Raw genomic sequence first — 12,740 nt, 5'->3', positions numbered from 1 at the left:
ACTAATGACACTGGAGGTGACACCATGACCACGTGTTGTGAGGAAATATGCTTTAGCCTGCTGATTCTGTCAGTAGCATTAATACTCTTGATTGCCATTTGTAGCATTTTTCCAGTCCTCCTAATGACATGAAATTTCCTTCCTTTCTATAGTGCCAGAAATCATAACAGGGGACATGGAGTCAGCCATGGCTGTGGACCTAAATCCCTGGGTGGAATACGAATTTCGAGTGGTGGCCACCAACCCTATTGGGACAGGAGATCCAAGCACCCCATCTCGAATGATCCGCACAAATGAAGCAGGTAAACATTTGGAATAGTCAGATTGGATTTGGTATGCTTCTAATCGTCTTGAAAGTGAGGTGAATTCACCATGATTGCTCCACTGCTTGCCTTAGCATAATTTGTCCTGATTCATTTACCTAAACATCATAAAATTATTTTCTTTAATTATTTCATTTTATTTGTTCTCAGAACTTTTTCTCCTTGTTTCCACAAATACAACCATCTAAATGCTTAAATTTTCTCCCAATCCTTGCACTGATCTTCAGGTTACCATGAAACTGAAGTAGTTCATTTATTCTTCTAATAATATACTCATTCAATATAGCATACCCTTAAGATTCAGAATAAATCTGCTCCCCTTCTTTTTCTCCAGTGATACTTTACTTGAATTACAGTGTACTTCCTTAGAACTCTTTTATGTTACCCTTCACCACCAAACCCATATAAATTACACTTTGCAAAAAGTAAATATAGTCCTTCCTTGACCTACTGCCTTCTTGAAGTTTATTTGTAAAATAAATACCAATCTGCTCCTTGACTTTAAAAACATTACATTATTCTCATCTTTTAGAAAAAGCACATCTGATAAAATGTTTCTAATGACGGAGGAATTAACAGCTCTATTTGAATTTTAAGATATCTTGCTTATCACATGGAAGGAGCAGAAAAGTAAAGAAATAAGGAATACAGAAATTTTCTGTGTAGATTTTTTATGACATTGGACAAAGTCTCATTGAGGTCTATCTTTTATGTCCCCCTAATATTGTATATTAAGAAAGTGTCTGGTTACACATTTACTTAGGGGAACACAAACATTAATAGTGTTGATAAGAACAATATGAAAACAATAGAAAGAGGAGGATCAGGGATAGGTACAGGGAGGAAAAAATAACAAATGCTAATGTTTTATGCTCAGTGATAATACATGAGTCTCAAATAAAAGTACACTGAAAATGAAGATTTGTCATATAGGTTCACTGCCCTACATTGAAACCTAGAACAGTGTCTGGTACTGGTACTCAACATGTCATATTTGTAAAGGGAACAATTTTTTCCTTTATAGCCCCCTACGCACACCAGTACATAGGTCAGATACGCATGTACATACAAGACGAAGAATTAACTGTGTCCATTGTGTATTATAGTTATAGAACTGAACCAAAAGTATGACTTTTGACCTCTAACAAATTGAACAAAGCTCATAATCATTAAAATAAACTATCAAAACAGTTGACTTTTTCTCTAAAACGTATTGTAGCTCTCTAGGAAGGAAGGAGAATGGAGGAAGGGAGGGAGGGAAAAAAAAGAAAACAAATCCCAAGATGGCCCACTAGACTCAGATAAATGGAACAGCTCCTACTGAGGGACCCAGAGGACTGGCGTGCTCCTAACAGATCTTCACAGGGAAGGCACTGAGAGTGGACAGAGGGAAGACACAGAGACTGGGCTGATTGGGGGAGAAAGTTGGGAACCCTATGCGGGGCTACAGCACACCCAGACTTATTTCTAGCCCCCAACAGCTCTGGGGGAATTGGTGAGTTGAACTGGCAAGGAGCAACCCAGTCTTGCTACAGGCCTCTGGAACCCCAGCAGAAGGAGACCCCCTAGACCACCACGGACTCTGGACTTGGCAGGGAGAGCTGCATAGAGAAGTGGTAGGAGCTGCAAGCCAGCTGATGTGGAGCACAGAGGGTTTGGTGCAAGAGCATCTGTAGTGGAGCATGGGACGACCATCCCCCTAGGTCCGACTTGCTCCATAGGAGACTTTAGCCCTAGGGGAACTTTCTGTCTGTCCTGAACTCTGTAAGGCAATTTTGCCCATCAGATGGGGCCAGTCCGCCCTGAGCAACACCTTAGTCTGCTGGCCTCTCCGAGGGCCTCAGTATGGCCACACCTGCATGCACAGCACCCTCGGGAGCCTTGGGAGGCCTCATCATAGCTTCTGCTCTGGCGGACCCTGACTGCAAGGCAGAGAGCTCAAGCGGGGCGGCTCCTATGGCCACTCACCAGCCCGCACAGTCTTTCCCCACACTGCAGCCGCAGCGTCCCCCACATTCCTCCATGGGGCAACTCCCACATGAGTTTGCTGGGCGTGTCTGCTTAGGGGTAGGGGTGGGGATTTGGGTTTGCTTTCCTTGCCCTGACAGCACCTGGTAGTGCAGTCTGCTACCCCTTCCCCTGCCAACGGCCATTGCAGACAGAGTTTTGGTAGGTTCAGAGCCAGCAAGCCCCACCCCAACAAGTACCCCACCCTTACCTTCAGAATGTGCAGAGAACAGCAGATCCTCCCCCACCCTGAGTGACCCTTCCGGCTTGCAGAGCAGAGAAGACACCCAGACCTGCACATGTCAGTGCCCCGCCCCCAGCCAACACCACCTCCAGTGCAAGGAGGCACACGGTTATCATCAGGCACCCCACCACCACCACCACCACCACCCTCACCCCAGGCCCAACCCCCACTACATTGCCTCCGCCACTGTGGTGAATGTCCCCAGGGAGACAGGCACCCAGGAACCCGCTAGCACTCATAGAAAGATTCAGTATCGTTAAAATGAACATGCTACCCAAAGCAATGTATAGAGTTCATGGTATTTCTATTAAACTACCATTGACATTCTTCACTGAACTACCAAAACTATTTTAAAATTCATATGAACCAAAAAAGAGTCCAAATAGTGAAGGCAATTCTAAGCAAAAAAAAGAAAGCCAGAGGCAACATATTACCCAACTTCAAACTGTACTACAGGGCTACAGTAACGAAAACAGCATGGTACTGGTACTAAAACAGACATAGATGAGTGGAACAGACTAGAGAGTGCAGAAATATGGACTAACTCCTACAACCATGTGATCTTCGACAAACCTGACAAAAACAAGCACTGGGGAAAGGATTCCCTATTCAATAAATCATGCTGAGATAACTGGCTAGCCATATGCAGAAGATTGAAACTTGACCACTTCCTTTCACCATATACAAAAATTAACTCAAGATGGATTAAAGACTTAAATGTAAGGTACAAAACTATCAAAATCCAAGAAAAAAAACCTAAGTAATACCATTCTGGTCATAGGAACGGGCAAAGATTTCATGATGAAGATGACAAAAGCAATTACAACAAAAACAAAAATTGACAAATGGGATCTAATTAAACTTAAGAGCTTCTGCACAGCAAAAGAAACTGTCAACAGAGTAAACAGATAACCCACAGAACATGAGAAAATTTTTGCAAACTCTGTATCTGATAAAGGTCTAATATCCAGCATCTACAAGAAACTTAAAGAAATTTACAAGAAAAAACAAACAGCCCCATTAGAAAGTGCACAAAAGACACGAGTAGACACTTTTCAAAAGAAGACATACATGTGGCCAACAATCATATGAGAAAAAGCTCAACATCACTGATCATCAGAGAAATGCAAAATGGAATGATATTAAAACCACAAATAAGATACCATCTCATGCCAATCACAGTGGCTATTACTAAAAAGTCAAAATATAACATGCTGGCAAGATTGCAGAGAAAAAGGAACACTTATACTCTGTTGGTGGGAGTATAAATTAGGTCAACCATTGTGGAAGAAAGTGTGACAACTCCTCAAAGACCTAAAAACAGAAATAACATTTGACCCGATACTCCCATTACTGGGTATATTCTCAAAGGCTTAAATACCTGGGTGATGAAATTACCTGTACAACAAACCCCCATGTCATAAGTTTACCTGTGTAACAAACCTGCACATGTACCCCTGAACTTAAAAGTTTAATTTAAAAAAAAATTCCACATGATCAAATTATCACATTAAAATTAAATAACAATACAAAAGATGTTCAGCTTTTTCCATATAAAAATTAAACAACCAAAAAAAAAAAGGTAAAATGGCTTAAATATGTTGGAAAAGATTCATCCACAGAAAATCCAACTTCTCCGCTTTTGTGATTTGCCTGTTATAAGTTGTTTTTTCTGCTACCTTTTCAATAGCATGAATTCTAAATTAAACATTAATTGCCTGGTTGGATTTTCATGCATCCATAAAACCAGCCATGCTTTCATTGTGTACAGGTGTTCATTAATTAAAAGCATAACAGGTTAGTTGTTCTTCATTTTATGTACTCACTGTGCAGATACTGAAATGACTGCCAATAGTACTACTTATGCTCACATATTTTCTAAAAAGCGCTGCCTTACTTTGCATATTGTTAATTGTGTTTAAACAAAGGCAAAGATTGCTGCCTAATTCAGAGGCTCTCTATAAATATTCATTTCAAAAATAAATAATCCATTTGGGATGAATAATCCTTTTCAACTTTTTATGGTATAAATCTCCTCGTGCTATAAAAAGCATTTTAGCAAAATCACTTTTACATTTCAAACTAAAGTGTATTCAGATTCTACATTTTAAAAGAATGTCTATTTCTGCAGCTACCTCAATCATGTATTGCCTGTCTCTATTTTATCATGAGTTCTATATACATGACATACTTTAGTCCATTAAAATCTTATGGAAGAGAAGTACTATGAAAAATGCACGAAGTACTCTCCTTTAAAAGTGAGTTGAGGAAGATTTGTATTGCGTACTTTATGCTTCTTGTACTGTGGTACCACATACATAGGGCTAGAGCTACTAATGGTGTTAAACCAAGTGTTGAATTATGTGCCTGTTTTGTCAGGCAGCACAGATTTAAAGAGACACCAATAACTTGAGACATCCTTTCAAATGATGCACTCTGCCTTTATTAAGTACATATCTAGTATTTTAAAAGATAATGCTGTTCTAAAGGGCCAACTAAACTTTGAAAATAGAGCTGCTTGGGAGAGAAAAGGTCTCACATTAGGGATGTTGAATTGTAAGTGGTATGCCTCTTTAAGGTTCACTTATTTAATAGAATATTCTAAATTCCAAAGCAGTGTAGCAAATCATTTCTGCCATAGAATTGCTTCTTTTCCGCATACCAAAAAACAGAATTTTTCTTTACAATTTTTATAAAGAGTATATTTTGAATTGTCCAGTCATTGAGAAACACTTGATCAGGCATGGTGGCTTATGCCTGTAATCTTAGCATTTTGGGATGCTGAAGCATAGGGATCATCTGAGTCCAGGAATTCAAGACCAGCCCGGCCAACATGGCAAAAACCATCTCTGCTAAAAATACAAATATCAGCCAGGCATGGTGGCACAGGCCTGTAACTTTAGCTGTTCAGATGACTGAGGCATGAGGACCCGGGAGGCAGAGGTTGCACTGAGCAGACATTGTACCACTGCACTCCAGCCTGGGTGACAGAGTGAGACTCTCTCTCAAAAAATAAATAAATAGGAAAGAAACACTCTTGACAGTCAGCAAAGATGAGATAATTGGTTCAGTCCAATTTCTTAGTATTAGGATGTCAAAATAATAATACAAATATATATTTTTACTTTTATGTACACATTTAATTTTTAACTTATGTGGGTATACAGTAGGTGTATATATTTTGGGGTTACATGAGATATTTTGATACAGGCATACAATGCTTAGTAATTATATCAGGATAAATAGGGTATTCATCCCCTCAAGCATCTATCCCTTGTGTTTCACACAATCCAATAATACACTTTTAGTCAGTTTAAAATGTACAATTAAATTATTTTTACTACAGTCACCCTGTTATGCTAGCAAATATTAGGTCTTATTTATTCTAAGTATTTTTTTATATCCATTAACCATCTTCCCTTCCCCCGAACCCCCAACTACCAACTACACTTCCCAGCCTCTGGTAACCATCTTTCTACTCTCTATTTACATGAGTTCAATTGTTTTAATTTTTAGCTCATACCAATGAGTGAGAACATGTGATGTTTGTCTTTCTGTGCCTGGCTTATTTCACTTAACATGATGACCTCCAGATCCATCCATGTTGTTGCAAATGACAGAATTTCATTCTTTTGTAGAGCTCAATAATACTACATGTGTACAAGTACCACATTTTCTGTATCCATTCATCTGCTGATGGACATTTAAGTTGCTTCCAGATCTCGGCTATGGTGAATATTACTGTAATAAACATGGGAGTGCAGATAGCACTTCAATAAACTAACTTCCTTTCTTTCGGGTATATACCTAGGAGTGGGATTGCTAGACCGTATGGTAGCTCTATTTTTAGTTTTTTTAAGGAACCTCCAAACTGTTCTCCATAGTGTTGTACTAATTTATGTCCCCACCAACAGTGTATGAGGGCTCCCTTTTCTCTACATCCTCACTAGCATTTGTTATTGCCTGTCTTTTGGATATAAGCCAAGTAAACTGGGGTGAGATGATATCTTATTGAAGTTTTGATTTGCATTCCCCTGATGATCAATGATGTTGAGCACATTTTCATATGCCTATTTGCCATTTATATGTCTTCTTTTGAGAAATATCTATTCAAATCTTTTGCCCATTTTTTAAATTGGATTTTTAGATTTTTTCCTATGTAGTTGTTTGACCTCTTTATATATTCTATTTATTAATCCTTTGGCAGATTGTTTGCAAATATTTTCTCCCATTCTGTGGGTTGTCTCTTCCCTTTGTTTACTGTTTTCTTTGCTGTGCAGCAGCTTTTTAAATTATCCCATTTGTCTATTTCTGCTTTAGTTTCCTGTGCTTGTGGTATATTGCTCAAGAAGTCTTTCCCTACTCCATTGTCTTCGAGAGTTTTCCCAATGTTTTCCTGTAGTAGTTTCATATTTTGAGGTCTTCGATTTAAATCTTTCATACATTTTGATTTTTTATATGGCAAGAGACAGGATCTAGTTTCATTTTTCTGCATATAGATATCCAGTGTTCCCAGAACTATTTAATGAAGAAACTGTCCTTTCCTTGATGTATGTTCTGAGAACTTTTATGGAAAATAAGTTCACTGTAGATGTATGGATTTATGTTGGGGTCCTCTATTATGTTCCATTGGTCCATGTGTCTGATTTTATGCCAATGCCATGCTGTTTTGATCACTGTAGCTCTCAAGTATAATTTGAAGTCTGGTAATGCGATTCCACCAGTTTTGTTCTTTTTGCTTAGGATAGTTTTGGCTATTCTAGATCTTTTGTCATCTGATATAAACTTAAGCATTGGTTTTTCTATTTCTGTAAAGAATATCATTGTTATTTTGATAGGGATTACATTAAATCTCTAGATTGCTTTGGATAGTATGGACATTTTAGCAATATTGTTTCTTATAATTCATGAACATGGAATATCTATTATGTTGTATCATTTTCAATTTATTGCATCAGTGTTTTATAGTTTTTGTTATAGAGATCTTTCACTTACTTGGTTAATTCCCAGGTGTTGTATTTTATTTGTAGCTATTGTAAATAAGATTAGTTTCTTGATTTCTTTTTCAGATTGTTCACAGTTTGCATATAAAAATGCTACTGATTTTTGTATGTTGATTTTGTATCCTGAAAATTTACTGAATTTGATCATCAGTTCTAATTGTTTTTGGATGGGGTCTTTAGATTTTCCCAAACATATGATTATATCATCTGCAAACAAGAAAAAGTTGATGTCTTCCTTTCTAATTTGGATGCCTTTTATTTCTTTCTCTTGTCTGATTGCTCTAGCTAGGACTTCCAGTACTATGCTGAAAAACAGTGGTGAAAGTGGGCATCTTTGTCATGTTCCAGATCTAAGAGGAAAAGCTTTCAGTCTTTCCCCATTTAATACAATACTAGCTTGAGTTCATCATATATGATTTTTATGATGTTGAGTTATATTCCTTCTGTACCCAGTTTATTGAGAGTTTTTATCAGGAAGAGATATTGAATTTTATCAAATATTTTTTCAGAATCAATTGAAATTATCATAGGTGTTTTGTCCTTCATTCTGTTGATAATAATGGACCACATCGATTTATTTGTGTATGTTGAATTTGCCTTGCATCCCAGGGATAAATTCCACTTGGTCATGATGAATGAACTTTTTAATGTGTTGTTGAATTCAGTTTGCTAGTATTTTGTTGATAAATTTTGCATCAATACTTACCAGTGATACCAGTCTACAGTTTTTTTCTTTCTCTTTTTTGATATGTCTTTGTCTATTTTTGGTACCAGGGTAATACCGGCCTCACAGAATGAATTTGGAAGTGTTCCCTCCTCCTCTATTTTTTTGAAATAGTTTGAGTAGAGTTGGTATTAGTTCTTTTTTATTTTTTTATTTTTATTTTTTCTTTATTATACTTTAAGTTCTAGGGTACATGTGCATAATGTGCAGGTTTGTTACATATGTATACTTGTGCCATGTTGGTGTGCTGCACCCATCAACTCATCAGCACCCATCAACTAGTCATTTACATCAGGTATAACTCCCAATGCCATCCCTCCCCCCTCCCCCCTCCCCATAATAGGCCCCAGTGTGTGTTGTTCCCCTTCCAGAGCAATGTTTGGTAGAATGCAGCAGTGAAGCCATTGAGTCTGAGGCTTTTTCTGGATGTCCATTTATTACAGCTTCAATCACACATTATTGATCTGCTTACATTTTGAATTTATTCATGGTTCAATCTTGATAGGTTGTATGTGTCTAGGAATTTATCCATTTCTTCTAGATATTCCAACTGATTGACACATAGTTGCTCATAGTAGCTACTAATGATCCTTTGAATTTCTGCAGTGTCAGATATAATGTCTCCTTTTCATGTGTGATTTTGATTATTTGTGCACTCTGTTTTTTTCTTAGTCTGGCTAAAGATTTGTTCATTTTAACTTAAGAAAAAACCTTTTTTTTCTATTGATCTTTTGTATTGTTTTCTTCATTTCAATTTCATTTATTTCTGCTCTGATCTTTATTATATTTTTCTTCTACTAATTTTGGGTTTGGTTTGCTCTTGCTTTTCTAGCTCCTTAGGATGCATCATTCGGCTGTTGATTTGAAGTTTTTCTTTTTCTTTTTTTTTTTAATGATGTAGGCACTTATAGCTATGAACTTTCCTGTTAGTATTGCTTTTGCTGTATCCCATAGGTCTTGGTATGCTGTGATTCCATTATCTTTTGTCTCAAGAAATTTTTCAATTCCCTTCTTAATTTCTTCATTGACCCATGGGTCATTCGGGAGCATTTTTTTGTGACCTAACATTATTCTCAAGGATTATTCTATCCTTGAGAATAATCTATGTGCTGATGAAAAGAATGTGTATTCTTCAGCCGTTGGATAAAATGTTTTGTAAATATTTATTAGGTCAGTTTGTTCCATAGTATAGATTAAATCCAATCTTTCTTTGTTGATTTTCTGACTGGGAGGTCTATCTAGTGCTGAAAGTTAGGTATTAAAGTCTCCAGCTATTGTTGCAGTGAGGCGTATCTCTCTTTCCTTACCTCTCATATTTCCTGTATATATCTGGGTACTCAAGCATTGAGTGCATATGTATTTCAAATTGTTATATCCTCTTGCTGAATTCACCCCTTTATCTTTATATGGTGAACTTCTTTATGTCTTCTTATAGTTTTTGTCTTGAAATTTATTTTTTTCTGATATGAATATAGCTACTACTGCTCTTTTGTGATTTCCACTGGCATGAAATATGTTTTTCTATCACTGTATTTTCAATCTATGAGTGTCTTTATAGGTGAATTGTGTTGCTTGTAGGAAACAGGTTGTTGTGTATTATTTTTTTTAACCATTCAGCCACTCTGTCTTTTGAGTAGAGAGGTTAGGCCATTTACATGCAGTGTTATTATTGATAAGTAAGGACTTACTCCTGCCATTTTATTATTTGTTTTCTGGTTGTTTTGTGGTCTGTTCTTCCTTCTTTCCTTTCTTCCTGTCTTCCTTTTAGTGAAGGTGTTTTTCTCTAATGATATGGTGTAATTTTCTTTTCATTTTTTGTGTATCCCTTGTAAGTTTTTTGCTCTGAAGTTACCATGAGGTTTGCAAATACTAGCTTATAACCCATTATTTTAAGCCGATAACAGCTTATCACTGTTTGTAAACAAAACAAACAAGTAAAAAGAAAACTAGTAAAAAATCTACACCTTAATTTTAATTACCTCCTTTTTAACCTTCTGCTGTTTCTATTTATATCTTATTGTACTGTCTATGTCTTTGAATGTTGTTGTCGTTATTATTTTATGTTAGTTCATCATTTAGTCTTTCTACTTAGAATAAGAGTAGTTTGTACATCACAGTTACAGTGTTATAATATTCTGTGTTTTCTTGTGTACTTGCTATTACCAATGAGTTTTTTACATTAAGGCAATTTTTTATTGCTCATTAATGTCCTTTTCTTTCTGATTGAAGCATTCTCTTTAGCACTTCTTGTAGGACAGGTCTGGTGTTGATGAAATCCCTCAGTTTTTCTTTGTCTGAGAAGCCTTTATTTCTCCTCATGTTTGAAGGATATTTTCACCAGATATATTACTCTATGGTAAAAGAGTAATTTTTTTTCATTGGCACTTTAAATATGTCATACCGCTCTCTCCTGGCCTGTAAAGTTTCCACTGAAAGTATACTGCCAGACATATTGGAGCTCCTTTGTATGTTATTTGTTTTTTCTCTTACTGTTTTTAGGATTCTTTCGTTATCATTGAGCTTTGAGAGTTTGATTATTAAATGCCTTGAGGCATTGTTCTTTAGGTTGAATCTGCTTGGTGTTCTATAACCTTCTTCTACTTAAATATTAATATTTTTCTCTAAGTTTGGGAAGTTCTCTGATATTACCTATTTGAATAAACTTTATACCCCTATCTCTTTCTACCTTATCTTTAGGGGTAAAACTCTTAGATTTGCCCTTTTGTGGCTGTTTTCTAAATCTTGTAGGTGTGCTTCATTATTCTTTTTTCTTTTGTCTAGTCTGACTATATATTTTCAAATAGTCTATCTTAAAGTTTCCTAATTCTTTCTTCTGCTAGATCAATTCTACTATTAAAAGACTCATGCTTTCTCCAGTATGTCAGCTGCATTTTTCAGCTCCAGAGTTTCTGTTGGATTCTCTTTATTATTTCAACCTCTTTATTTATCTGGTAGAAATCTGAATTCCTTCTTGGCATTCTACATATATATATATAAACAAATTCTACATATATATTCTACATATTTATATATAAATATATATAAATAAATATATACATATATACATATAAATAAATAATATATATATATATATTTTTTTACTTTCCTCATAACACCTATTTTGATTTATCTGTCAGAAAGGTCACATATCTCTCTTTCTCCAAGATTGGTCCCCGGTGCCATATTTGGTTCATTTGGTGAAGTCACGTTTTCCTGGATGGTCTTGATACTTGTGCATGTTTATCTGTGTCTGGCCATTGAAGAGTTAGGCATTTATTGTAGTTTTCGCAGGCTGGGCTTGTTTGTAACCTGCCTTTCTTGGGCAGGCTTTTCCAGGTACTTGAAAGGACTTGCATATGGTTATCTAGCTGTATCTGCTTTAGGGGACACCCCAAGCCCAGTAATGTGGTAGTTCTTTGAGACTAGTAGAGGTACTGCCTTGATAGTCTTGAACAAGATCTGAAAGAATTCTCTGGATTACCAGGCAGAGACTCTTGTTCTCTTTCCTTACTTTCTCCCAAACAAATGGAGTCTCTCTGTTCTGAGTCACCTGGAGCTGGGGATGAAGTGACATAAGTACCCTGGAGGCCACCACCCCTGGAACTGTGCTGGGTCAGACCTGAAGCCAGCACAGCACTCGGTCTCACCTATGGCCTGCTATAACCACTCCTGAAAGTCACTCGCTGGTGACTGCCTGTGTTTGCTCAAGGCCCTAGAGCTCTACAATTAGCATGTAGCAAAGTGAGCCAGGCCAGCGTCCTTCCTTTCAGGCTGGTGAGATCCCCTAGGGCCTAGGCCATCCAGAGGTGCCATCCAGGAGCCAGGGACTAGAGTCAAAATCCTTAGAAGTCTACTTGGTGTTCTGTTATACTGCAGCTGAGTTGATACTGAAACCACAAGACACAGTCCTTCCCATTCTTCCCTCTCCTTTCCAAAGGTAGAAGAGCCTCACCACACGGTTACTGCCACCAAAAGCCCATGGGTCGTACTGCCAGTCTACTGCCAGTGTTCCCTTAAGGCCCAAGGTCTCTTAAGTTAGCTTTTGGTGAATGTTGCCTGGTCTAGAACTCACCCTTCAGGGCAGTGGGCTCCCTTCTGTCCCTGGGCAGGTCCAGAAATGCTGTCAAAGAGCCAACTCCTGGGATCAGGGACCCCAAGAGCCCTCTTAGTTCTCTACACCTCTGTGGCTGAGCTGGTACCTAAGGTTCGAGACAAACTCTCCTTTACTTTTCATAGCAGATGATTAATCCTGCCAAGACTGTGTCTTTCTCTTCAAGGTGGTGGTTTCCTTTCTTGCCCAGGATGTGTCTAGAAATTTCATACAGGAGCTAGGGTCTGAAAAGAGGACTTCACAACCATGACCAGTGCCCTATACTCCTGTGGCTGAGCTGGTATCCAAGAAGCAAGAAAAAGTTCTCCCCACTCTTCCTCCTCCTCTC

General features: G+C 37.5%; 1 protein-coding gene across 1 annotated transcript in view; it reads left to right on the top strand.

The window, feature by feature from the left end:
• The window catches only part of CNTN5 (contactin 5), a 1,333,698-nt gene that overhangs the window by 1,249,110 nt on the left and 71,848 nt on the right, over positions 1 to 12,740 (top strand). Inside the window, exon 18 of the mRNA XM_031653895.1 lies at positions 153 to 302. Within this exon, the coding sequence (XP_031509755.1) occupies positions 153 to 302 (150 nt within the window). The remainder of the gene's footprint in view (positions 1 to 152; positions 303 to 12,740) is intronic.

The sequence above is a fragment of the Papio anubis genome, chromosome 12 (genome assembly GCF_008728515.1).
Source record: "Papio anubis isolate 15944 chromosome 12, Panubis1.0, whole genome shotgun sequence".
Taxonomy (NCBI): domain Eukaryota; kingdom Metazoa; phylum Chordata; class Mammalia; order Primates; family Cercopithecidae; genus Papio; species Papio anubis.
This window is presented reverse-complemented; position numbering and strand designations above follow the sequence as displayed.